At 42.7% G+C, this 26,337-nt stretch overlaps 2 protein-coding genes across 2 annotated transcripts in view; one reads left to right on the forward strand and one right to left on the reverse strand.

Annotated features, from left to right (window-relative positions):
- JHY (junctional cadherin complex regulator) overlaps nt 1-6,312 on the forward strand; it is a 51,722-nt gene extending 45,410 nt beyond the window's left edge. Inside the window, exons 6-8 of the mRNA XM_044260640.1 lie at nt 2,353-2,433; nt 3,214-3,342; nt 5,887-6,312. Of these exons, the coding sequence (XP_044116575.1) occupies nt 2,353-2,433; nt 3,214-3,342; nt 5,887-6,084 (408 nt within the window). The 3' untranslated portion in view covers nt 6,085-6,312. The remainder of the gene's footprint in view (nt 1-2,352; nt 2,434-3,213; nt 3,343-5,886) is intronic.
- A 14,975-nt stretch (nt 6,313-21,287) lies between these two features.
- BSX (brain specific homeobox) lies at nt 21,288-25,089 on the reverse strand. The gene is made up of 3 exons (XM_044260642.1): nt 24,828-25,089; nt 22,576-22,772; nt 21,288-21,527 (listed from the first exon to the last, which is right to left on the reverse strand). The coding sequence occupies exons 1-3, from the start codon at nt 25,087-25,089 to the stop codon at nt 21,288-21,290; spliced, it is 699 nt and encodes a 232-aa protein (XP_044116577.1).
- Nucleotides 25,090-26,337: the final 1,248 nt, after the last annotated feature.

Raw genomic sequence — 26,337 nt, forward strand, 5'->3', positions numbered from 1 at the left:
AATGATTAAAGTTAATCTGCTTCACGCTAAGTCTGTGATTTCTGGCCACTGATCATTTCTCATCCGTTTTTGGACAAATTGGATTTATGACCTGGATATGAGTGAGGCTCTCTCCTTTTTCATTATTGGTTTACTTTGCCAAATAGAAAGTAACTTAGTGATTGCGAAACGGTGGTACTGATGGCATGCCCGAGATAAAGAACCAGATAAAGAACAAATTTGCAATTGCCAAGTAGAAGATACCCAAGTTCATTCACCTATTAATCATTAGCGGAGATTTTAAAATGTGATCATACCCAGTGTAATCAAGGTTTGGACAAAAAACAGCATTCTTACCCATTGCTAATGGAAGTGCTCATTAAGGACCTTAATTGTGTTTGTGATTTTGTCTCAGTAATTCCACTTCTATTAAGTTTAGATCTCAAAGTGATCATCAGAGTAGCCCACAAGCAATGTTTATCCCTAGGACATCTTAAATAACATTTAGAATGTTATGTATAAAAGTCACATTTCTGAAATATATTTAGTGACAGGGAAATACATCATAATGCTAAGATACTTAGTGAAAAAAATCTAATTTGTAGCACTTGGCCATTTTCTGAAAATATGAACAGACAGATGTTAAAGGCAGGAAGTTGTTGGACTGGTTTTGCCAGGTGATTGTTTTCTCTAAGGAGATTTAGGGTTTTGAAAAGCCTTTTATGAGCAATTTTTTTTCCTCTATACTTTAATATTTTTCAGTGATTTTAGCCCAACTACCTCTTTAAAAAAAAAAAAAGAGCCTCTCTCATCTTTTATAATTAGATATACTGAAAGACTTTTGACTATACATTTTGAACATTCTAATCAGGGAGATTCTATTTGCAGGACTCAAACCTTGCAGCATAGAAATGTTGCCTAAAAGATACAGGATTCTGGCTCTCTGAAGTACTGAAATTTTAGCAATACTGCTTTCGGCTCTAAGCACCTTCAAAATTATGAGCTCGTTCTTCTCACCTGCAGTTAATCCACAAGTAGATGGTAACTAGTACTGGCGGTCCACAGCTCAAAACATCAGAACCAATATTTATCCGGCTCTCTCCTGTCTTTCCTGACACAAGATTGCTGCCCCAGCTCCAGCTATCATATCTACATGCAAGGCAAGGAAAAGAAAAGGGAGGGGCTGCACCAGCCTGAATGAAGGCTAAGCCAACTTGCGTTTACACCTCATGGGCCAGAGCTCAGTGCTGCAGATCTGGGGAAAGGAGTACCTGTCTCCAAGCCTCTATGGTGGGGTAGGACAAGGAGAAACTAGCTGGTATGAGCTATGCGTAGTCAGCCAATAGGCCAGTGGGAGTAGAACAAATTCTTATAACCACGGATACATTGATATGAGATTACTTATGCCCTTCAAATTATCCAAAAATCACATAAAGTAAATGGTATTTCTCAGATCTTGCCTAGACTTTTTTTTTTTTTTTTAAGATTTATTTGAGAGACGGAAAATGTGCACGCACAAGCAGGGAAGAGGGCAAAAGAGAGAGACTCCACACTGAGTGTGAAGCCTGATGTGGGGCTTGATCTCACAAACCTGAACGGAAATCAAGAGTCAGAGACTTAACCAATTGAGCGGCCCAGGCGCCCCAGTTCTTGCTTGGACTCTTAACCCTTAAAAATTTACGACCTTTTCCTAATCGGAAAGGAGACAGATTGCTGAGAGGAGACCGAGAGACAGAGGGTTGCTGGAGGGGAGGTGGGGGCCGGGGGGGAACTGGGTGATGGGCATTAAGGAGGGCACGTGGCAGTAACAAGCACTGGGTATTACAAACAACTGATGGATCACTGAACTCGACCTCTGAAACTCGTGATATACTTTAATTAATTGAATTTAAGTTGAAAAAATGTTACGGTCTTTTGAATGTTAGGACATGATTAAAGCACTCGCCTTTCGAAGCAATGCTTACCTGATTTAGATTGCCTCTTGCCAGGAAATTCTTTGGTTTTGTGAACCGTACAAGAACAGATAGATTAGCAATGACAGTAAAAGCAAAAGCAGTAAAGTGGTAAATGTATATGTCGTTTAGAACGTTAATAATGAAACACCTCTTTAGTCACTTGGAAATTTTTATTTATAATTTTCAGAATTCCAATTTTCTTGTTGGAAAAGTCAAAACATGTTACTTGACCAGCCACAAATTACCCAAGACGCTATAATCAATAACTACCATTAGAGTGAAAGAATTGTCAGGAAATGTACCGTCTCCCAACAGTCCACATGGGCTTCCATTCTTTCCTTATGTGGCTGTGACAGCATGGCGGGGCGGGGCAGGGGGGCACAATTCCTTAAAAGAAACTGTCTCTCTGTATTTGTAGAGCTCCAAGCTGAAAGGTTATCAGAGAAGAGACGGGAAGCTTGGAGGCCTTGGACCTGACCTTGAGTCTATCAGAGACAAAGTGAGTGAGATGTACATACAGCATTCTGTAGGCTTGAATTTGCCCACCTGTGTATTACAGAAATGTCTCCCACCCACCCCCACACCAAGTCCTGATCCAGATGTCTCCCTCTGAATAGAGGCCCTTCTGAAATAGCATTAGTAATAGAGACCCAGATACTCCTTTTACCATAAGATAAAATTACCTAGCCAATGTTGTTTTATGTATCCACCTTTTAGTTCGTCTTGAAGGCCTGCACAGAAAAGGGGGCCACGTGCACATGAAAAGAGATGTGTGTGTTATATGGTCGTTGGTCTTTCCCAATAGAGTGATCTTGGTAATTTTGAAGAGTGGCTACAGAGAAGACACTTAGGATAAGAGTTTCCCAACCCCTGAAAAGTGCATCCACTTTATTTCCTTTCCTCTAGTGAAAGAAGATCTTCATTTAATGTGTTTTAACTACAGTTGCACTCAAGGCATAAAAAGAGAGTATAGTTCAAAGTTGGAAGCCAAAATGAAAATAAATTGGGTAAATGCAACAAAGAAGGAGCTGAATGTGATTTAGACCCTGTTAAGGGAACACTGGGTGTGCTTCGGCAATGATGTCCCCCCTCAGAGACAGACTGTTTCTAGGAGAAACATTAACTGTCTCACTGCTGTTCCCTTAAGCGTGGTAATCCCATTTCCTCACTGCCGCTAGTACAATATGGCCAGCTCGCTAAAAGGAGTGCCGCTTTTAAAGAGAGAACAGAGAGATCTAGAAGGACCTGTGTACTGTTGTAACATGGTTTGTCTGAACAGATGCAGAAATTAATCCAAAAAAAGGAATATGCAAAGCAAGTTAAGGAGTATAACATGAAGACATTATCCATTCTGTCAAAACCACAAACAGCGAAAACTGAACGTCAGTCGGCCATCCCTCGGCAGAAGGTAAGAAATCCCCACCACGGCAGTTAGCCCCTCAATTAGAAGGAAAAGGAAACCTTTGTCACCACTTGACAAATTCCCCATGTTTTCTGAACCCAGGAGGGGTCTAAGCTACTGCCCTTCCTGTGGCTACCCACCAGAGACATTGATACACAAAGAACATGAACACAAATGACGCTGTAAGGATAGCCTGAAGTTCATCGTGGTCTTAGTCCTCCACGTGTTTTCTTCTTGTATTTCAAATCTGACACATAAAAATGAATAGTAAGGCCAACAGACAGAAGAGATACTCAACATCACTAGTCATCAGGGAAATGCAAATCAAAACCACAGTGAGATCACCTTATACCTGCTCAGAATGATTAGAATTAAAAAGACAGGAAATAAGTGTTGGTGAGGACATGGAGGAAAGAAAGAACCCTCGTGCACTGTTGGTGGGGATGTGAGTGGGTGCAGCCACACTAGGATGGAGCCAAACAGTATGGAGGTCTCCCAAAAAATCAAGAATAGAATTACCATATGATCCAATAGTTCCACTATTGATTATTTACCCAAACAATACAAAATACTAATTTGAAGAGATATATGCACACACATGTTTATTGCAGCATGATGTATGATAGCCAAGATATGGAGGCAACCCAAGTATCCATCTCTAGAAGAATGGAGAAGATGTGGTGTGTACACACACACACACACACACACACAAGCTTATCACACAGCCTTAGAAAGAGGAAATGGTGCCATTTGTGGCAACATGGTTGGACCTAGAGGATATGACGTTAAATGAAATAAGTCAGAACAGAGAAAGACAAATACCATACCATTTCACTCATATGTGGAATCTGAAAACCAAAATGAACAAAACAAGCAGAATCCAACCTATTAATACAGAGAACAAATTGATGGTGGCCAGAGAGGAGGTGGTGGGCGATGGGCAAAACATATGAAGGGGAGAGAGAGACAACAGGCTTCCAGTGATGGAATGAGTAAATCATGGGCATGAATGGTATAGCCCAGGGAATATGGTCAGCGATACTGTGATAACGTCGTATGGTGACAAGTAGTAGCTACTCTTGTGGTAAGCGCAGTGGGACACAGAAGATGAATCACTAAGTTGTACGCCCGAAGCCAAAGTAACATGTGTGTCAAGTATACTCAAAACATTTTAAATTGAATAGTAAGGCGATTTCTTAGAAGAATCTAGCAATCCTGATAAATCCTATCAATTTCCTTCTCTACCATTAAATTTTAAAGAATTAGTGTCTTCTTGCCATTCATGGGTACATATGTCAAAGAAAAGTCCTTTGTGGTTTCTTTCAAGTTCATTCCCCTACATTTTTCCCAAGGGACTGTAATACATAGGTGCCTCTAGTCATGAAAAAGGATTTCATAAAATACAGAATGTTCTCCGTCTCAGAGTCATCCAACCGTAAGTCAGGATGTGAATGAAGTACTTTCAGCGGAGACACCGAGCCTTGCCGTGCAAAGTCTCCATCTCAGTCCCAGGAAGAACATGGGACCCTTTGCATGAGGGACAAGTGACCCTCTGGTGCTTTTAGGAATGTGTACTTCATGTTCTCTCACACAGACCATCCTATTTTCTATTTATTGCCTTTCTCCCTGGGACCTTGAAGACCTCAGTCCACTTGATTGAGTTTCCATGGTGCCACTTTCTCTATTTTCTCCAAGCCATTATTTTTTTCCATGAAGAGATTCAAGACAACAAGTCTGTAATGAGAAATTCCTACAGAAGTCACCTCTACACACACTGAGAAGTTCGGACAGGATTTTCCCTTCCAGCACCTGAACATACGACTCCTGCTTCAGCTATCAAGAAACTTACTAAAATATAAAATGGATATCAAAACAGATTTAGAAATCATATGTAGTGATCTCATCTTTATTGTAGTGCCTTTTGGAACTGACATCACTAAAAAAAAATTAAAAATTAAAAAAAAAAAGAAAAAACTGCTTTTTCCGGTCTCCAGGCTTTTATAGATATACTAAAGAAAAGAGTAATTTCCAACCGCTAATAAATAGTTGCTAGAGTTCCAAAAGCCTGGGAACAAGAAGAGTTGATGTAATAAATGGAAACTCAATTTTGTCAACTACAGTGATGTCTTTGGTCTCAAGCTGTAGCAAGTCCACTCTGAATGGAAAGGTCTGTTAATATCTCCTAAACAGAGGCTTGGTTTTAAGAAGACCACTAGAAGCTAAATAGAGTCCACACATGAGAAATGTATTTTCAAACACTTGAATAAAACCTCATTTTAGAAAGAAAAAACCCGAAGGCACAGCTCGGTTTCATTTTCCAGCTCTTGTCCATTGCATACTCATGTGGCTAACTTACTTTGTTGAAACTGTGCGTTAGAGAGCAGGACTCGCATTTCCCATCCGCTCTCCATCCCCATCTGCATCTTCTCACTTCATGGTAGCAATGTGTCTCTTCATTTTACCAGTGAACATGTCCTAAGACTCGATTTCATTTAAGGAATGCAGGGCTCACTATCCATTTCACATAAAATGTTCTCTTTACGTTTTTAGGCTCTGGAATACGCCAAGACCATCCCCAAACCCAAACCTTTAAACCTGACGGACCACGTATCCAAAGAAAAGAAAAATCCCACGTACATTCGAAAAGACGACACTCTGCCTGAAATCTCACTGCTGGAGAGACTGCAGAACAGACATGAGAGGGAAAAACAGGCTGTGGCGGCTTTCAAAGTCCTTCACATTGTATAGACAACACATTTGTCGGAGACCAAAAATGCCCGGGGACTGGACTTGGAGAAAAAAACTCCAACCACCTCTCTGTGTAGAGAGTGGATCTTCTGTCCTCCAGCGCAGTCCACATTTGCTTTGTACAGGATTTAAAATATGAAGCCTTATTAACTTTACAGAGCTGTATTTTACTTTCTAGAAAGGTTATTTTATTATTTATTTTCAAATCGGAATTTTGGGTAGAATAAGAGCTAGGGAACAAAGCTTTTTTAGTTTCACAGCAGATCTTTTAATTTTTCAAAATATCTCTACCCTTCCTTTTAAAATGAAACCTTGAAGTGACCCAGCAAAAAATGTATCTAACTTCTGCTTCTCTCTTAACTTCCCGATAAGGAAAGAAAAAAGCATAGAAACACTTCAGTTTTGAATAAAATGAATGTAAATTGGACTAACTGCCAGGACATTTGGAGATAGTTTCCCAAATAGTTCTAAAGTCTCTAAATTTAAAAAAAAAACAAAAACAAAATACCCCAATGTCCTAACAGAGCATCGTGACATATATTAGAAATCCAACAAGTCCAGGAACATCCATTCTGACAACTCTGAGCGATATATTTTCTCAAAGTTACTTGCTCCAAGTGTGTGAATATGCCAGGCATCTTGCCATCAAAACATCTTAAAATGTTACCACATCTGTGCTTACACACACACACACACACACACGTATGTACGTTAGGTAAGAGGAGAAAGCATTCCACATTTTACTGCTGAGTGTCACTATTAATAAATATTATCTACTTTTGTCTTTTGAAACTGAATAAACATTATCAGGTGATAACAGAATAAAAATTATCAGGTCTTAAAATAAATATGGAAGAATTTAATTTTTTCTTACTTGCTTGTATTAGATGGGCATTGGATTCTTTGACAGCCATATCCAGAAATGGGCAATTTTAACACTAATTTAGGGGAAAAATTATCTATATAGGTGGCATAAGAAATGGCTTTGGAGAGTTATTCCTTTGTTTTAAACATTTTACATAAACCATGATGTGGTATATAAAAGCTCCCTGTACGTGATTTTCTCTTAAAACTGAAAGCAATTAGAATTGAAAGTCTGGAACAATTATACATATATGAAGATAAATAATAAGCTGACAAATCAGGTTTTGGTGGTAAGTTGAAAATTACATCATATAGGAAGCATTAGGTGGGAAGAATCATATCTCAAATGACTCCCAAGATATATTTGTAAAAGAAGAGGACCCTCCATGGTACATGGTGAAGACTTTTCTAGAAGCTTAAGAATTAATTTCTTTTTCCAAATGGCCTTAAATTTAAACTTAACTCTGAAAGATTAAATAATGCATATAGAGACATTTCCAAATTTAAAGGGACAGAGCAACTTTTTAAAATATTCCACTTCTATTAGAGTATTTTAAAAGTATTTTAAGGGCACCTGGGTGGCTCAGTGGGTTAAGCTTCTGCCTTTGGCTCAGGTCATGATCTCAGGGTCCTGGGATCAAGCCCTGCATTGGCCTCTCTGCTCAGCAGGGAACCTGTTTCCCCCTCTCTCTCTGCCTGCCTCTCTGCCTATTTGTGATCTCTCGCTCTCTGATATAAACAAATGAAATCTTTAAAAAAAAAAAAAAGGTATTTTTAAAAGAGCTTAGAATGGGCCTATCTTATTCACATACTAATTTTTCAAAAGAGGAAGTAGAGATTAGGTTAGGATAAATGACTCTTGACATATGTCAGTCCTACTGATAATAGCAGACGGAGTAGCCCGGTCTAAACTTTGGCCAATACCAAGGACAGTGCTATCTGATTATTTCTAGGAGGGGGTTGTTCTTGTTTTCTGTGTGGGCAAGAAGCATATAATTATTATGAACTTCAGTTTTGGACATGAACTCCCACAGTTTCATTTCTAGAAATACTCATTATTACATACCCGATCATATTTTAACACATACAATCCGGCCACTTCATAACTATGTTGTTAAAGTTGAAAGAGACATATAAATTAACTCAGATGTTGACTCTTAAGAGACACTATTTTATTTTTGAACATTTAAAACCCTCCTCCAACCATTTCTCTGGTAGCTAAGCACTGTTAAAACCTTCAATCCCTTCACTCACTGTCGAGAACCACACTTAGCTGAAGCAGGTGACACAATTCAGTCTACATCAAACATTTCACAGAATCTTTACTTCGAAGGCAAGTCTGTACCTCCAGCATGTAAGCCCTAAACATCACAATTCTTTGTACACAAATATTGAAAGTGACAAGTGGCATCTAAAAGGGCTGTTCCTACAGAAATAGAACATGTTTGCTAGAAGCTGGGGGTTGAAATCAAAGAATGAACCAAAACAGGTCATTGTCTGAGCCCACCTGGTAAGATCTAGCAGATCACTAAGCCATCATGATACTAAGCTTAAGATTCTGCGGAAACAGTGAACGACACACACTTCTCTGCTCCTCCTTGAAATTAAGGCAACAGTGATCTTCTGCAGACCCAAGTGGATCAATGATCAATTTTTACAGCACTTTTGCTTCAGATATTAAGAAGTAAAAACAATCTGCCTATTAGAAAGCAAGGACTTTAAACTTGAGTGACAGAATAAGGGTGGGCGTGTATTTGACCAGATGTTATAGAGGCCCACTGAAAGACACACGGCTTAATCTGTCTAATCTCTATGAAATGGTGTAAATAAAGTACCTTTAAACCACATATTCCCTCTTATTATAGACTCCTCTTCATGGTGTTTTTCCATCTTGAATTTCTAAGGACAGCATCCTGTTAAGAGGAAGCTTTGTTCCAAGTAGCTCAATTTCATGACAGCTGTCTTCATGATATTGTTTTGTATATTAAGGAGTCTCTTGGGAGTTATCTAGAAACCAGCCCAAGAAAAGACAATACTGAGGAACAAAATAAAAGGTAAGTCTAGCAAACACCAATGCCTAATGGTTCCAATTGGGGCCCTATTATTGGTTAATGAATCATTGTTAAAATCTCACAGCAAGCATGAGTGTGCAGTCTAGTCTATAGTGAGGAAATGACTCTCCATCCCAACAGTTATTAGCTGGGAGTTGTTTGAAAACACATCCAGTAATTATTACAACACTGGAGCTAATTGAGAACTTTGTGTTGATAGCAAATGGTCTACAATAGCAAACTCGGGGGGGGGCTTTTTAATTACTTATTGATAAACAGCACACATTATCAATAGAATTTGGGTCCTAGTCTGAAGATCTCAGGACACATTTAGCTAATTATTCCCAAAATATTCTTGAAAATGTAGATTACTATCCTATTCAAAGTAGCGCTTGAAAATTTAAAATTCTTACAGAAAAAAAAAAATCAAAGTTACTCATCTAAATATGCCTTAAGATTAACTTTATTAGAATAAGAATAAATCCTGATGAATAATACACATTTCATCCAACTCTCAAGTATTCATCGGATGATAACCAGACTTCTCTTCCCTAACTCTTAGTGTGCTTTCATAATTTGTATTCCTAAGGTAAAGAGACAAAAAGATACATGAAGACTCCATTTGCCTCTAGTTGTTTTCCCAGCAAGGTAAGGGTTTCAAACAATACAAATAAAATTGTTAATTATTGTGGATTTTGTTTATCCAGAGTGTCTCTCCCCTTTTATCCCTGACTCTAAGGAGTTGTCTATATTGTCAGATGAAATTTGTATACTACAAAGGCAATATAAAAGAGAAATATGAATTATAATAATTTTGTGTAGATATTCCACTCTTAAAAATAGACTGAAGTAGGAATCCAGAGTAGGTAAAATCTAATATTCAAAATCAAATTTAAAAAAATTTTGTGCCCTTGGGGTGCCTGATTGGCTCAGTCAGTAGAACATGGAACTCTTGATCTTGAGGTCACAAGTTCAAGCCCCACATTAGGCCTACAGCTTACTTAATACAGATCCAAAACAGTCCCCTCACCCCACTGCCTCTAGGCTAAGTACAATATTTGTTCCTCCTGCTCTTCTAACTTTGTTGAGCAAAACCATACAGCTTTTCACAAGGGTACTAAGAAAACATATCTCCATTTTCTAGCCAAATATCTGGTCAATGGAAAGCAAAAGGTTTTAGGTGGCAAAGTTTTTATTCATTGATTAATTTTATTCCCTCATCTTAAAAATTCCATTCTTCATCTTTGGTTACTAAGTTTCAGTTCAGTGAAATAACCGGAATGTTGGGCCCTTCCCAAAATGTTGTGGAAACATCACATTTCAAGATGAAGATGCAAAGTAAATAGATTTTTCAGTTGTCTCTACCCCTCAATTCAGGGAAGGCTCTTTGGGTAATATGAAGGGAGGAAAAAACGAATTTGGTGGGCAGGACTAATCTCCCTTGCTGCCTCTCCACTGCCTTTTCATTTTCCCTGGCAAACCTGAGCAATGTAAGTAATTAATTTTCAATAAACTGAGAAAACGGTCTTCCATCCTTAAATAACTCTAATAGGTTGAGAGGATTACAATGATATGAACATTTCAGACAAATATATTTAGTGAAGACCTGGAGATATGGGATGATTTCATAAATATTCTTTACTGAGTTGACAGCTCATCCCTGAGACCAGCCCCAATGCTGGGAATGCTAGACCGGTTTCTCAAGGTCCCATGCTTTAGCAAAAGATATTTAAATAGTAGATATCCATATGATGCAAATTAAACAGTGGGGAAAATAATCTTCAGGTATTTAAAATTCTAAAAGTGTGATCAGTTATTCCTTCAGAAGCTGTCTACATAGACAGAAGTAGATAACAGAATATCCATATATATATGGATATATATATATTCAATAATATTTATATTCTTGAAAATAATCAATAGAGCTCTCTCTGCAGAAAATATAGCTAAATAATTTGGGCCCCAAACGTACCCTCTCCTCTGTGACAAATAGGTCTTCCGAATTAATTTTACACTTCCCTTTTTCACCATCTGGACAACTACCAACGTCACTGCTATGAAGCCTGGGGGGCCTCACCTCATATTTCCAACCCATCACCTGGCAGGGAGGTCTCTCCCATTACCCTGCTTCCACACAATGGGGACACTGAAGCAGTGCTGATGAGGTCCCCAAATTTGTTGTCTCTACTTGAAATTGATAATCTCCAATCACACAAACCTCAAGCACCTATTTTTAATGAATTCTTCAGATGAATATCAAAGAACTATTTAGCCATGTCTAATATTTTAATTAGATTATATTCTCAATTTAACCCATTAAACCTCCTTTGATGATCCCGATATTTAGTGTTTAGCCTCAGATGCACGAGGTAATGAATACCGGACCTTTTGATTTAATGAGAATTTCAGCTCTTCCAGCCTGCGCCTCTTTGTGTACCTTTTATTTTGCTGGCTATAGAATTCAGTTAATTGAAGGAGTCTCTTACCATCACACATTAAGGAGGATAAATTAGCATCCCCATTCTGATTGGAAAATGCAAGCAGACAGTTTTGCTTTGATCTGAGGATTGAACTGAGGAAGGCAGCAGTCCTCTGAAAATGAGCTGATGGCCTTGTTATCAAGGCAAAATGCAGATGCGTCCATGTGTCACAAAACACTTAATGTCTTAATTGATCACCTTCCAACTCTCCCTGTCCTGTTTGCCTCATTCTCTTTGGGTGTGTATCTTGCTGTCTGTTTATCCTGGTTTCTCAACTCAGAATTAGGGACCTAGGTTTTCAATTAATCTGAGACCAAGGAAAATGAAACAATAAATTCCCTCACCTTGAAATTTCTAAGAATATCCTGTAAAACTATTTGGACCTCTCACAGACCAAGGTTCTTAAGGAGTAACTCTAACTTCCAATGCCCTCAGACTGGTAGATCCCACGCCATTGATATTGCATCACTGAATAGGAGGCAAGAAAGAAGGACTATTACACATTTTGGCGAGGAAGTCAGCCTTTCAATCTGTTTAAAGATCATGCAATTCGGGGCGCCTGGGTGGCTCAGTGGGTTAAAGCCTCTGCCTTCAACTCAGGTCATGATCCCATACGTGGGATCAACCTGCATCCATCCGGGCTCTCTGCTCAGCAGGGAGCCTGCTTCCTCCTCTCTCTCTCTGCCTGCCTCTCTGCCTACTTATGATCTCTCTGTCAAATGAAAAAGAAAAAAAAAATGCAATTCTCCTGAACCTCAACAAATGCAGCTGCATAAAAGGAAGTGTGATCAGAGAGTAAGAGATCAACATCTCCATCACTCACTGTAAAGGCCAGAATTAAATACCATTAAATTCAGATTACAAGACTTGTGGGTAAATATGTTAGACTAAACACATGAACATACGTACACCAACTTCACTCCCTTGACAAGCCCACACTAAAAAGGGTTTTAGTAAAAAGTTTTTAGAAGACAAAAACATAAGAACAGGAGAATGATAATAAAAGTAGGAAAACAGATAAAAGTTGAAAAAAAATTCTAACTTAGCAAACGGGAAACCCAGGCATCAATCTGATTTACGTTCCAGAATATCCAAAATGTTCGGGAGTGGATGATGTCAATTACCTTTAAAGGTAGGGATGTAAGGGATTGAGGGGGGCTAGATGAAGGACAACTGCCCCTTTGCTCCCCCCCACAAAAGACTGCTTTCCCCTCTACAGAGGGTAAAGCAGTCTCTCTTGAGTAAGGGGCAAGTGGTTCTGCTGGGAGGCACAATACAGAAAGCAAAGTGAACAGTGAATGTGTGTGTTCTAAACTCAGAGACCTCTGGTTTGCCACATGGCTCCCAGAACATTGGGAACATCTCATCCTACAAGCAGGAGTTTGAAAAAATCATTCTCTGGAAAATCTGACCAGCCTAAAATAAAAGCCTTGGAAATTCTGACTTTAGAGGTTCTCTAATGGAAGAACTCAACCACATTATCACAGGGGGAACGCTCACAGTCTAAAGTATTCCCCCACCACACACACCATGTATCACAGTTTCCCATTAGCCTTTTCTCATTAACATGAGCAAACAGCAGGGGATATCTACATATCTGAAGAGGTCACTGAGGAAACCCACTAGAAAGGAGGAGTAGGACTTAAAAAGAGATCTTGGAAGTTAGAAATAGGATAGCAGAAATTTAAAAAGTTAAAGGTTGGAACACGGAGGAATTTTCCCAGGAAGTAGAGCAAAAAAGATAAAAGGAGAGAAAATGGAAGAGAAAAAGAATTTAGAGGATAAATCTAGGAGGGAGAGGCTCCTGGGTGGCTCAGTGGGTTAAGCCTCTGCCTTTGGCTCAGGTCATGATCCCAGGGCTCTGGGATGGAGCCCCAGTTCGGGCTCTCTGCTCAGCAGGGAGCCTGCTTCCCTTCCTCTCTGCCTACTTGTGATCTCTGTCTATCAAATAAATAAAATCTTCTTAAATTTTTTTTTAAAAATCTAGGAGGGGAAAAAAATTCAAATAATAGGAGTTCCATAAAGAACATAAAGAATAGAAATCCTTGAAGAATTAATTCAAGAAAACTTTCCAAAATTGAAAAGACTTTTCAGACTGACAGAGCCTACTGAGTATCCAGATTAACGGAAGCTAAGAGATCAAGGAACATAGCTGTGAAATTTCAGGCCCTTGGTTACAAAGAGAGCATCCTAGAAGCTTCCAAAAAGGAAAACAAATGAATAAATTAAACAGGATACACAAAGAATCAAGAATCAAAATGGCTTTAGGCCCTCACAGCAGCAATACTGGAAGCCAATGAAAATAAATCAAATGAGGTTTTTTAAAATTTTCAGAAGTATTCCAAAATAATTTCCAACTTAGAATTCTACACTTAGCCAAAATACTAATAAAGCACATAACTAGAATAAAAAGATCTTTTAGATAAGGATGAAGCCTAAAACATTTACCTTTCACACACCAATCTGGAAACCACAGGAAGCTGTGTTCCCCCAAAATGAGAGGGTAAAGCAAGAAAGAGGAAAATATAGGAAACAAAAGTAAATTGAAAGGAATCCCAGGGGGCACCTGGGTGGCACAGTGGGTTGGACCTCTGCCTTCAGTTCAGGTCATGATCTCGGGGTCCTGGTATGGAGCCCCACATCAGGCTCTCTGCTCAGCAGGGAGCCTGCTTCCCCCTCTCCCTGCCTACTTGTGATCCCTGTCAAATAACTAAATAAAATCTTTTAAAAATTTTAAAAAGAAAAAAGAAAGGAATCCCAGGATGAAGGGGAAGAGAGATACAGCAACACAAAATCCAGAGGGCAGCAGACCAGAGGTTCTGGGAGTGATTTGTTCAGGGAAAATGAAACCTTAACAAGAGTATCTTAGGAATCGGCTATAAAGAAATGGTGAAGAGTCTGGAGTTACGTTGGTCACAAGTACATTCAAAATTAAGAAGGCAAATATTAATTCCTGGGGGGGGGGAAGGAACTTTCTTTGCAGGGAAAAGTAATCGGAGTTGATTACCTGGCTGAGCTGAGAGTCCGACATGCATACCATAATAACGGTCCAACCAAAACCCTGTCATGGAGGAAGAGATGAAGAGGGTACACATAGGTGGTGGGAACAGGGAAGAAAGAACTAAATTTTCACCTTTTATAGCATGAAGTACTAGATAATTCCTAAAACAAAAATACCAAAAACAGCAGTTCAGCAATTATTTAGAAACATGAAGACAAAAAAACAAAACAAAACAATCACCCAGTACTAGAAACCAGTTGCCTCTGTAGTAAAGAGAACAGGGAAGGGGCCAGGGGACTTCTTCTTTTTAAAATAATCCTTTTAGAACTGTTCGCCTCTATAAACAATGTACATGGGTAAATGATGAAACTCAAGTCTTTAAAATTAAATGGAGAGAACTCAGGAATTAAAATAGATGGGAAAAGAACAGGACAATCATAAAGTATTAGGGTTTTTTTCTTTTAGCTTGTAAATTGTTAATTTGAAACGCAGAATAAAGAGCTACCTTTCTATCCTTATTCCCGTTGCTTTCTACAGTTTGTTTCCCAACCCACATCAAGCACTGAAGAAGAATAAGGACTACCTGGCCATTCTTGAACTGGTTGAAATACTGGCAAGTGTGCTTAATCACTTTCATTATTGGTAGCCATGGAAGCTAGAGAGAAAATGGAGGTTACAAATATTCAGATAATCCCTAAGAATTGTGTTAGTCAATATTTTTAAACCACCCTTGCTTATTCTTGTTGCAGAGATACATTCCTAAAGTGTGCCTTTAAAAAAAAAAAATTCTTAAAAGCTTCAGGAAAAAAAAGCTTGTATCTTGGATTTCCCTCCTACATCCTTTACTGATAACAGGCAATTCAATCTCTTAATAGGGCTCCCATAGATTTGAATTATACCTTCCTTCCCTACAGAACATTTATGTCTACCAGGAGAACAGAAACCCTGGGGCAGGACAGGGGTGAGACCGGAAAGAGGGAGAGAAAGAACATTCTAAATGAAGTATCCTCAATGCAACTACATGGCCCTATACGGCCCTATTTCATCCCAGACCACCATGCCCTCTCTTAGTCCACACAATAAGATAATGACGAAGAGAAAATAAGATGAAGTTATTTTAAAAACTAATTAGAAAGGGACATAATAACCCCTCGTAATGATAGTGATGGAACACAAGACTAATACCTTTGAGTTACGCGTGTTATTCCTGCCGTAGTCCTATGAAGTGTGGGATCGAGAACCAACCTGATATGTTCAGATCTATATTGTAATTCATTATCTTCCTCTAGCATTTTTCATCTAACATCTCACAGTAGATACTTTTACTTCATATCTTCTCACCATTCTTAAAGAATACTCTCCTCAGATTTCTGATACCAAGTAAGAGACATAACATAATCCTGAGCAAAAGGAAGGTTGGAATTTAAGTCTCCAAGTCAAGCCATCTAGCCAGTGGCTATGATGCCAAATCCAGCTGCAACTACACAATTTTGTGAAGAGTGTAAAAAGAGAAGGCTCACAGAAGTAGAAACAAAATCATGGAGGAAAAGTTATCTGGTGTACACACTTGGAATTCTAGGAGGGAGTAAATAAAATAAAGAAAGGTATCTTTGGGAGTGAGAATTAAAGCCAGAAAATACAATGGAGAGAATCTGGACAGAAAACAGAATCATATCAAATTTTTTTTGTCTCCTAAATATTTATTGGAATGATCACAGATCTCTACAAGTATTAATTTGTAACTCATCAAATTAATCAGTTGTAGGACATTGAGCAAGTCAATCTCTCAGACTCTTAGTCCTTCTATAATAAGATTAGGCAAAATTTTTAGTTTCATTTTTCATCCTACTCAATATGTGAACCTTCTTAAAAACATCCCGGCAAGTAGTTACCCAACTTTGGCTTGAATGAAAAGGACTAAGGGGCTCAGTACCTCCTTAACAAGAATTGGGATTTCAGATGGTTCTTCATCAGAAGTTTTTCCATAAATTGATCTAAGATTTTACTAGATGATTTCCAGCTTATTTTAAAATTTTATATCCAAAATTACTATGCAAAATCCTTTCCTCTACATGATACAAGAATAGCTCCCCCCTGCATATCGCTTTGATCACGACATGAATTAGTGATAAAGTAGGATCATGAAAACCCGCTTCTAGTCTGAAGTTTGTCACTGTCTCTTTAACACTGACAAGGCATTCATGATACCTGGATCTTAATTTCTTCTAACAAGAAGGGCTTAGATTTTGTTAAAGTTCTCTAACACTGGGTGCCTGGGTGGCTCAGTGGGTTAAAGCCTCTGCTTTCACCTCAGGTCATGATCCCAGGGTTTTGGGATCGAGCCCCGCATCGGGCTCTCTGCTTGGCAAGGAGCCTGCTTCCCCTTCTCTCTCTGCCTGCCTCTCTGCCTACTTGTGATCTCTGTGAAATAAATTAAAAAAATATTAAAAAAAAAAAAAAAAAGTTCTCTAACACTAACCATCCCTTCCTATCTAGTTGTCCTTAACCCAGTGATCCTCACTTTGTTTTCTTACTTTCTCAAATGGGGCATTGGAGACTTCCTTAATGAATAAAAGAATACTCTTTTCATTTTCTGGTTTCTCCTAATTCTTATTGTTATAGATATATTTATTTAGAGCACATGAACTGAAATCTTAATGAGATGGCAACTTTAATAAGTTGGAATTTATAGTTCCTTTCCTACAAAAAGAAGATAGGCTACTAGGATCTTAAGGGTTAGAAAAAAACCAAACCAGTTCACCTTCTCACCAATGAAGAACCGTAACAGAGCCTCCCAGCCCCTAGTGTTTTGCTTTCCAGCTTCTGCTCAAACTTTTCCAGTGAAAGGTGCTTGATGTTTTCTGGACTTAGCCTGTTCTACTGATAAACAGCACACTACTGGCCTATAGGAGGTATGCAAATGCTCCAAAATCTGTTTCCCTGGAAACACCCATTGGTTCTGGTTCTGCCTTCTTTAGCAGAGCTGCATAGATACACCCCTTGATCCTGAGGAGCCCTGTAAGCATCAACTACAACTATCATAGCTAATCTCCATTCCCACCCCTGCCCAATACTCGGCTTCTCTAAGCTAAGCGACTCATACTCCCCTATGTTTTCCACACATTTTACTATCCAGGCTTTTGTATACCGGTTGACGTTTAGCTTGTCAACAGCCTCTATAAAACGTGATGCCAAGAGCACAACATAAATGTCAAATATTTCCTTAATTCATTATTTCTGCATATGGCCTGAGCCCAGCTCACGACTAGGGGGTCACTACTCCAACTCAATATGTTTATTGCCCAATTCTCTTAGCACCAAAAGCATTCTGCTTGCTCTGTGCCTCCACAGGTCTTTAGCTCAAGTTACGCATGGATGGGAGCCAGTCCTCTACCTTTTGAAGTGGTGTCATGAATTCCAATTGATTATTTCTTCGTGCCGCTATCCACTAATACCGGGCAGAATGGTGTACTGGCCATTTATGTTCTTAGATCACGTGGGCAGAAATAGAATCAAGAGTCCTTCTCTGAGAATCTGTGAAATGAAGTCTATTGCAAACAGCGTTAAGAACAAATTCAGAACAAATTATTTACTCTATTTGGGATTACATGTAGGATGATGTGCCCACCTTGGCTATTTTAAGATGTTTCTGTCCCTTCAGAATGGGCCTATGTCTTTAATATACCCTAGTGAGCGTGATTTTGTCAGATCTTTACCACCAAGTCAAAATGAACTGAGGCAAAAGCCGAGGGAATTCAGACAAAATACCTCTTCAGGCTTGGATCGGTGTTGAAGGCCAAAAACAAACACTGCCATCATGCTATGTTAAATTGAAACTAAATTGTGTCTATCCTCCATATCATCACTAACCTGCTGTGTATAAGAAAGAAAAGGAAAGCCAGGAGAACTTTGCTATTGAATTGTTTGCCATCAATTTCAGGGAACACAGTCTGATGAGAAAACCATGCCCACGTGGCTGGTGCTGCAAGTGCGAGCTGGCCAGGAACCGCCACAAACAGAGGACCAGGATATGGCAGAACGAGCATCTTTCCATGTTTAATGCTCATGAATCAAAGATACAGCCATTCCCTGGGCTCCAGGATTCATTGGTTCTGCCTCCAATCAGGTGGAGCTGTGCCCTCGCTGACAATGTATCCCATTACCTGCCTTTTCAAAAGATCATGAAATGTACCGAATCTGCTTCTCTCAGAGCCAAAATAAAGCCTGGCTTCTTGTGAAGACAGAAGAAAGACCTAAATGTCTTGAGCTTTTGTGTTTGTGTTAAGTATCTAATTAAAAATTTTTTAAATGTCCTCCAAAAACATAGTATTTTTGCTCACTTTAAGGTTCTCCCCAAATCTCTTTTAGTAGCTTTTCTAGTATTACAAGAATGGGAGATTCTCCCCTGATGTAATAGTATCTACTCTCCCTTCCAAGTTGTCACAAATCACTACCCATCCCCATAACCAAGTCTTTTGTCTTATTGCAAAGCACTAGCCCAAAACTCCTGCCTTAAAAAGGTACTGTCATTATCTGAACAGGGAGAGAGGAGAAACTGAAGTGTAGATTTGTTTTTAATAGCACATCTACACAATTTAAATCTATGGGAGAGGTGTTCATATAAAGTGATAGAGACAAAATGCTGACCAGTGCATTGTTGGAAGAAAACTGTGTGTTGGACAAAGAAATGAACAAGGAGTCAAAAAAAGAATTTTTTTTTTTTTTTTTAAGTCTTGCTTTGACTTCAGCTAGTACTAATTTCATAGGTAGATCCTTCAGGCTTGTCAACCCTCCATTTACTTAACTCTGAAAAGGAAAACTAGTCTTTGTTGCCTAGGACTCACTAGATCTTTTTTTTTTTTTTTAGTATATGTGCTGCCGAAGCGAGCACTAGGACTCACTAGATCTTGATTGATAAAGAGCGCTTTGGAAAATCCAAAGAGCTCTACAATGCTTATGTTTTCAAAGCAATAACTTGATCTCCTAAATGATGCTGGCTGGATAAAGATCTCACCCTGACACTTATCTTTGCCTAAATTAATGTTTCCTGGAACAAACCTGTAGGGGGGGAACACACACACACACACACACACACACAGAAGGAAAGAAAAGAAAATGAAAATTTTCCTCGGGCTATATGCATAGAACTTACACCTAGAGGAATATTTAGGATTCATCCTTTTAGAACAACAAAGAGACAAAAAAGATTAACTGTAACCCAAGCTCACAGAGTCATAGTCTCTATAATTATTATTCATCGTACCAACCCAAGGGTCATGATTCTACTTAGCCACACACTCTTCTCCAGCCTTCCAGGGCTCACTTACCTAAATACACAACCAGAGCCAAAGGAAAATCGGAAGCGAAGCTCTCCTCTGGCAGGTTGCTGGACCTTATATCTGATAAGTATACCGGGTGCGTAGGGTCATCACACAGTTTGTTACCGTAATTTCGAACTCCAGATATCAAGGGCGCTCTGTCCCTTCGGTATTTGAGAGTCAAAAAAATACCATTTGCGGTGACTTTCCACACAGGTGGAACTCAAGACCATAAAACGATTAAAAACAGAAAAATCGGGACGGGAGGGACGGGATCGGTCAAGGAAAGGTTATTAGCCCTGTTCGCTCCTTTGGAAAACAGGACACTGCCTGGAGTGGAGGGGAGGGGGCGTGCGCGGAGGAGGACGCGTTAACAAACGATTCCCGGAAACTCGGTTCGTTCCCAGTTTTGCGCAGCGAGCCCTTTATTATCTAAAGAGACTGCAAGCCCGAGGAAGAGAATAGGAGACCTCCTAGGGGAAAAGGAGAGGGGCGACGCGCTGGGCCAGACTCCTGCCCCACCGCAACAGTCCACACGCCGGGGCACGTCCGGAAGCGGATGCTTGCTTAGCTTTAATCCAGCTAAAGCGCCGCATTCCCTAAAATGCAACGAAAACGAGCATTTCCGCACACAGCCCAAGGAACACTCACTTTTAAAATATCAGTAGCCCACAGGCCGTGTAAGAGTTGCGGGACAGATACAGCCAGGTCGGGAGGCAGAAACTGCTCGGTAGGTTTTCCTGTCCAAATTTCTGGCCGCTCGTGCGCGCCGCTCAGTATTGGGACTGGGGGATGGGGGGCGTGTAGAGCGGGTGCCCCCGGGGGCCACAAGCTTAAGGGTGCCTGGGTGCCGAACCGGAAGCTCAGGAGGGGAACAGTGAAGGGAGAGGATGGAAGCGCCGCCCGGAGGAGGGGTTGTCGCCATAGTTTTTGAGTTAAGAGATGTGTAGTGCGGGAACCCCAGTAGAAGGTTTAGTGGCTAGCAGCGCGCGAGTCTGTCCAGCAAAGACAACTTAAACATTTGGTTGTCGTTCTACCTGGATCCCCGCAGAGCGGACGGCCCACACTCCCGATCCCTTACCTGCAGCCAGTCTACCCAAGGAACGGCAAAGGGTCCGGGTGGAGAGGTCTCGGAGCCTGGACAACAGAGCTGGGGGCAGGTGGCGGAGAGGAGAGGGCCGAGAGGGTCTGCGATCGCGGCGGATTTAGAGCCCAGGGTCCAGCTTGCGCCACTTAAGACGCGGGGCGCGGGAATGAGCTAACGCAGGTGCACGCTCGCCCGGCAGGGAGCCCGCGGGCGGGAGGGGGAGGAGGGCGTGGGCCGAGCCTCGGGGCGCCGCGCGGGTTGGAGGGTTGACAGGTGTGTTTTGTTTGTCTTCCAGGAGCGGATCTTCGAGGCCAGCCCCCGACCCGAGTCCGAGTTTTCCGCATCCTGGAGGAAACCGCTCCCCGCCCCGCCGCGTGCTCCCCGCCTCCCCAGCCACGCGGCTCAGAGCACGTGCGGCCCTGGGCCCAGCTCCCCCTCGTCCCCAATGTCCACCTCGTCCTCGGGCTCGGTCAGCACGAAGGGGCCAGCGGGCAGGCCCAACCGAGCCTCTGCACCTGAGGCCTCGGGGCCGCGGGGGCTGCCCTCAGGGCTCTCGGGCCCTTCTGGCGCTTTGGGCTCGTCCTGACTTTTCCTCAGCTGCTTTTTATGCTTCATCCGCCGGTTCTGGAACCACGTTTTCACCTGATTTCAGGAAGGGAAAAAAGAAATACAACCACGTCATTCCTTCAGACTCGTCGTTACTAGGATCTGAGAGATGGCTGGGGGTTAGGAAAACGGACCGCAACCCATTCAGAAATTATCCAAGAGCTGTGAGAGTCTCATCCTTGGGTTAAATCACACCTGAACTGCTCACAAGTTACCGTGTTCGGCTGAGTGAGAATCAAGCATCCTAAGGCTCCTGGAAGTAATTGTCCAAAAGAACGATCAAGGACAGAATAGAGTGCTTAGTTAATACTAATACTGTTATCAATTATAATTACAAATAGTAAGTACTGCGTGGATGAGTTTCCTTTATGTTTAACTTACATTCCCCTCATTTTGGCCTCTAAACACCTGATTTTGCTGGACAGGAAGATGAGAATCAATCTTGCTGGTTCTCATCAGAGAGAAAAGTCAGGGGCGCCCGGCGTGGCTAACGATTTCCCAGAAAGTTGGGCTCCCAGGTACAGAGAATATAAGACAGAGGAACTGGAGGAGGGAGTTTGAAGGTTGCAGGTGAACAGAATCTAGAAGATGAAAACCGTTCTCCCTCTCAAAACAGAGCGGTAAGTTGGGCGCTTACATTACAGTGGGGGAGTGAGGAGGCTGGATTGGAGGACTTGCGCCTGTGAGGGAGATTAAAATAATAAGAAAAAAAAATTCCCTGTGTGGACTTCGCTCAGGACAAGAACCCGTCTAGTCTCTTATTTTACGTCGGACCAGGGTTACAGCCGGATCGGAGAGGAGAGGCGGGGCGGCAGAGAACTAATCGTTCGCAAACTAGGAGCGCTCATCAGGAACGCCGAGCAGTTTCTCGCCCCGTCCAGAGCTTGCTCGAGCGATGATGCTTCCGGAAGTTTGCCCTGAGGTTGGAGGTGTCGGTTCTTTTACTAAGGATCTTTGGGGAAGCCTAGAATAAAGGGGAGGGGGGTCACTCCCACTCGAGAGCTCGGCACTGGGTGCAGAGGTGGTAGGACTTAAGGGGAGAGGAAAGAGCGGCGGAGATCAGAACTGCCCCTCTCGGGCCCACCTGCGTCTCGGACAGGCTGAGGGCCGTGGCCAGCTCCACCCGCTCTGGCGTGGACAGGTAGCGCTGGATCTCGAATCTCTTCTCCAGGCCGGAGAGCTGCGAGTCCGAGAAAACCGTGCGAGCCTTGCGGCGGCGGCAGTGCTTTCCGGGCAGCTCGGTGTGCTGGGGATGCGGGAACAGCGCCGGCACAGGCACCCCTGCAGAGAGAAAAGCCGCCGAGTGGGTAAAGCGCGATCCCCGGGAGCCACCTCCAGCCGCACTATCCACCCCCCTACCCCCCCACCCCCCCAACCCGGTCCCCGGCGCCTCCCTCCGCTTCTTGCCTCCGCGAGTCCCCTCGTCGCCCCAAAGCTTCTCCAGCCCTTCTCCCAGGAACGGCAGGGGAGGGGAAATAAAAAATGACAAGAACAGCGCTTGGAGATCTTTATCCGGCAGGTCGTCTAGACCTACGAACAATAAACAGTAAGTCAAATGGAAAAGAAAAATTTTAAACTGGAGGCCTTAGAAAATGTCTTCTTGGAAGGACTCTCCCAGCGTCTGGCAGTCCTCTGTGGCGCGTCCGAAGTTTTCTTGCAAATGTCGGCTGGACCAGTAGCTGCTCTGCCCAGCTATCACCCTACCTTATCCCTAAGGACACTCTGTGTCCTTCTGGGGCTGGTAGAGGCATGAATGTGGCCCTCCTTCCCAACCTAAAAAACACCGTTCTTTTTCCCGAGCTGCCCCCATTCTCCCCCCTACGGCCAAAGGGAACAGATAAAACTCTCTCATCAGGAGCTTTTCAGAAGCAAGAACCAGGAGCAGTTCCCGCCTGGCACGTTCCATTATCAGTTGCGGGGGACCGCTGGGGACCCCATCTCTAATCTTATCTTCATCCTTTTTCTTATTCTTTCTCTTCTTCCACCCTAAGCAGAAGCACTGAAGCACTTCCCTCCCCAACCAGGTCAAGGGGAGACTTCTCTTGTCTTTCCTGACCTCTGCAGGCATTATGGTATCTGAGACACACCAAGTAAACTGCCACAGACATCAGTTTGTCAGTGGGATTGGGGGGCAGTGGAGGAAACAAGCAATTTTGGCACCCCAGGCTTTGGCCACTGGTATTTGGGGGGTAGGTGGGTGCAGCCCAGAACAGGCTGTCATGGGCCAGGAAGTGAGGCCAATACCAAGATGAACACCAACACGCAGGCTTCCACAAAGCTTCTATAAGGGCCCTGCCAACCCAGTGCCTCAGAAGCTGGGTTTTACTGCCTCAAAAAACTTTTAGCTTTTGTCCTGGATTCCAGAGCATGCATTTCACAACTGTCTCAGGGCCCTGGCGGAGACGGAGCTGTTTTCCCACTTGCACTCTGCATCTGGACTCAAGGAATTATTATACTGCAACTGGAATGAAAATATCGTGTCAAAGAAGAAAGCACGAATGTCCTTGCAGAGAGCGGCAGAAAACATCTGGGTATTTCTTCACATCTCCAGGTCCCAACCACTTTGCTGGCCCCAGTCTTTGTCATTCACGGAAAATCAAAATCTGTGAAATCAAAATACTTAGGCATGGGGCTCCAGCTTCACCAGCAACCGGGGCATGGGCAGATGAGCCCAAGATTGTGAGTTAGACGGTGGGAGTGCAGAGGGTTAATGAGAAGCGGTGTCCCTCCTCCCCACCACACACACTTTTTTTCTTACCCTTTCCCTCCCTATTCTGGTCAGGTCAAACCTTCAGTCCTCAGAATATCCCAAACCCTCATTCACTCTTCTAAGCCGCAGCAGTATATCCGCGAATGCTCGGTGCCCAAGAGGAGAGCGCTGGACCCGCTGGAGCCTTTTGAGTAAATGAGCTAGAAAGTGGAGTTCTGCTTCATGGAGGGGGGTGGTCACGGGTCTCCCCTAGAGCAAGGGGAGGCAGAGAATCAGGATTGAGAGCTGGACCGCAGTGACCAGGAAGACCACCAAGAAGGAGACTGAGAGCTATACACCAAGAATATTGTCAAAACCTCCACCTCCACCTCTTGGCTAGGAAGGTTTCCTTCATTATAAAGCCTGTGGAGAGACTGCAACTTATCCCCAATGGGTTGGCAATGCCTCAAGGGAGCTCTGCATGTTCTCACCCATATATGCCCAATGTTCCACTGTCACTTAGGGAAGGAAGCTGACAAGACAGGCCAAACCAGCTCTGGCCTTTCCTCAGCTCTACCACAAGCTTAGGGTCTGCACTGGGAGACCTGCTCTCCCGCTCCCCAAACCTGGAGTCCCCTGTTACTTACCCGAGGTGGTGAGGAAATAAGGGTGGTGATGGTCTCCCTTATGCAGAGGGTGATGGGGGTGAGGAGCCAGGAGGGTGGGTGTGGGCATGAGGGGGTAGCCGTAGTCTAGCAGAGGGACCCGGGAGGCCAGAGAGCTGGCGAAGTGGTCAGGGGCCATCTCCCTTAGTGGCTTGGGCTTGTGCAGCAGGATGTCCTCAATGAAGAAGGACGTGGGTCTCTGAGAAGACGCTGGGTGTAGAGGAGCAGTGAAGTTGAGGTTCATCTTGAGCCAAGCGTCTGTCACAGGGTGAAGGCCCGGGGACGAACTGTAGGAAGCAATCGGTCTCCGCAAGCCTGGTCGAGCGGCGACAACCAACCTCTGAGGCTGGGAAACCCCGCGGCTCTCTCCCGGGCCTGGGCTACCCCGGGCGCTGGAGAGGCGAGAAGACAAGCTCCTGGGTAGGTTGGGTCTATGTGTAGAATTGGCAGCTTGAAGAGGGGAGCTGGGAGAGCCAATGGCAAGGCTGCCAGCCGCGGAGGGGAGGGTGCGGTGGGTTCGGGGCGGGGCGGGGAGCTGTCCGCCGTGCTGAATACGACCGGCCAGGCCCGGAGAGAGCGGAGCAGACAGGGTCCTTGCTCCTACGAGGTTGGTTTCACCCCCTCAATTGGAGGGGTTTTTTTCTTTTTTTTCTTTTTCTTTTCTCGCAGGCATTTTATTTTTTTTAAGGTTTTATTTATTTATTTGACAGAGACACACAGTGAGAGAGGGAACACAAGCAGGGGGAGTGGGAGAGGGAGAAACAGGCTTCCGGCTGAGCAGGGAGCCCGATGTGGGGCTCCATCCCAGGACCCCGGGATCGTGACCTGAGCGGAAGGCAGACGCTTAACGACTGAGACATCCAGGCGCCCCTCTCTCAGGCATTTTTAAAGAAAGCTAAAAAGAAAAATTCTCTGTCATTGGACAGACTTCCTTTAGAGAGCAAAAAGCACCTAAAGGGTCCCAAAGCAATAGGGATAAGGCATTTAGTTTGGCATTTGGGCCTGGGCTGTCCAAGTTTAGAGACTTGCTAACAGGATGGAGAAGGGAAAGAGTGACGAGAAGGTCCATATTTGCTACACCCAACTTCAGTTGCTGGCTGAGGCATGGAAAGACTGTTGAGGTAAATAAGAAAATGTTGATGACCATAACATTCTTTCCCTCAGTTATAGAGGGTGGTATGAGGAAAGTTATATCTACATTAGGAAGTAATTTGGTCTGTGTAACTACGTCCAGAGGTAGTTCTTAATGCCAGCCTCCATCTCCTCTCAAATGTCCTTTACGTCCCCATCATCCCACTCACACAGCTTTCCTATTTGTCACCCTACCACTTTCAACCTTAACCCACCAAAACAGTTGTCCTGGACTTTTGTCTCGTGTTCTTTCCCAGCCTTTCTTCTCATTTCCCTCCCTCCCAATCTTTTGGGGTTTTTTTGTTGTTGTTGTTGTTTTCCCCCCCTTTTCTGTTTGCCTCTTTCTAATCTGTCACATTTA

Source organism: Neovison vison, chromosome 7 (assembly GCF_020171115.1).
Source record: "Neovison vison isolate M4711 chromosome 7, ASM_NN_V1, whole genome shotgun sequence".
In the NCBI taxonomy this organism is placed as follows: domain Eukaryota; kingdom Metazoa; phylum Chordata; class Mammalia; order Carnivora; family Mustelidae; genus Neogale; species Neogale vison.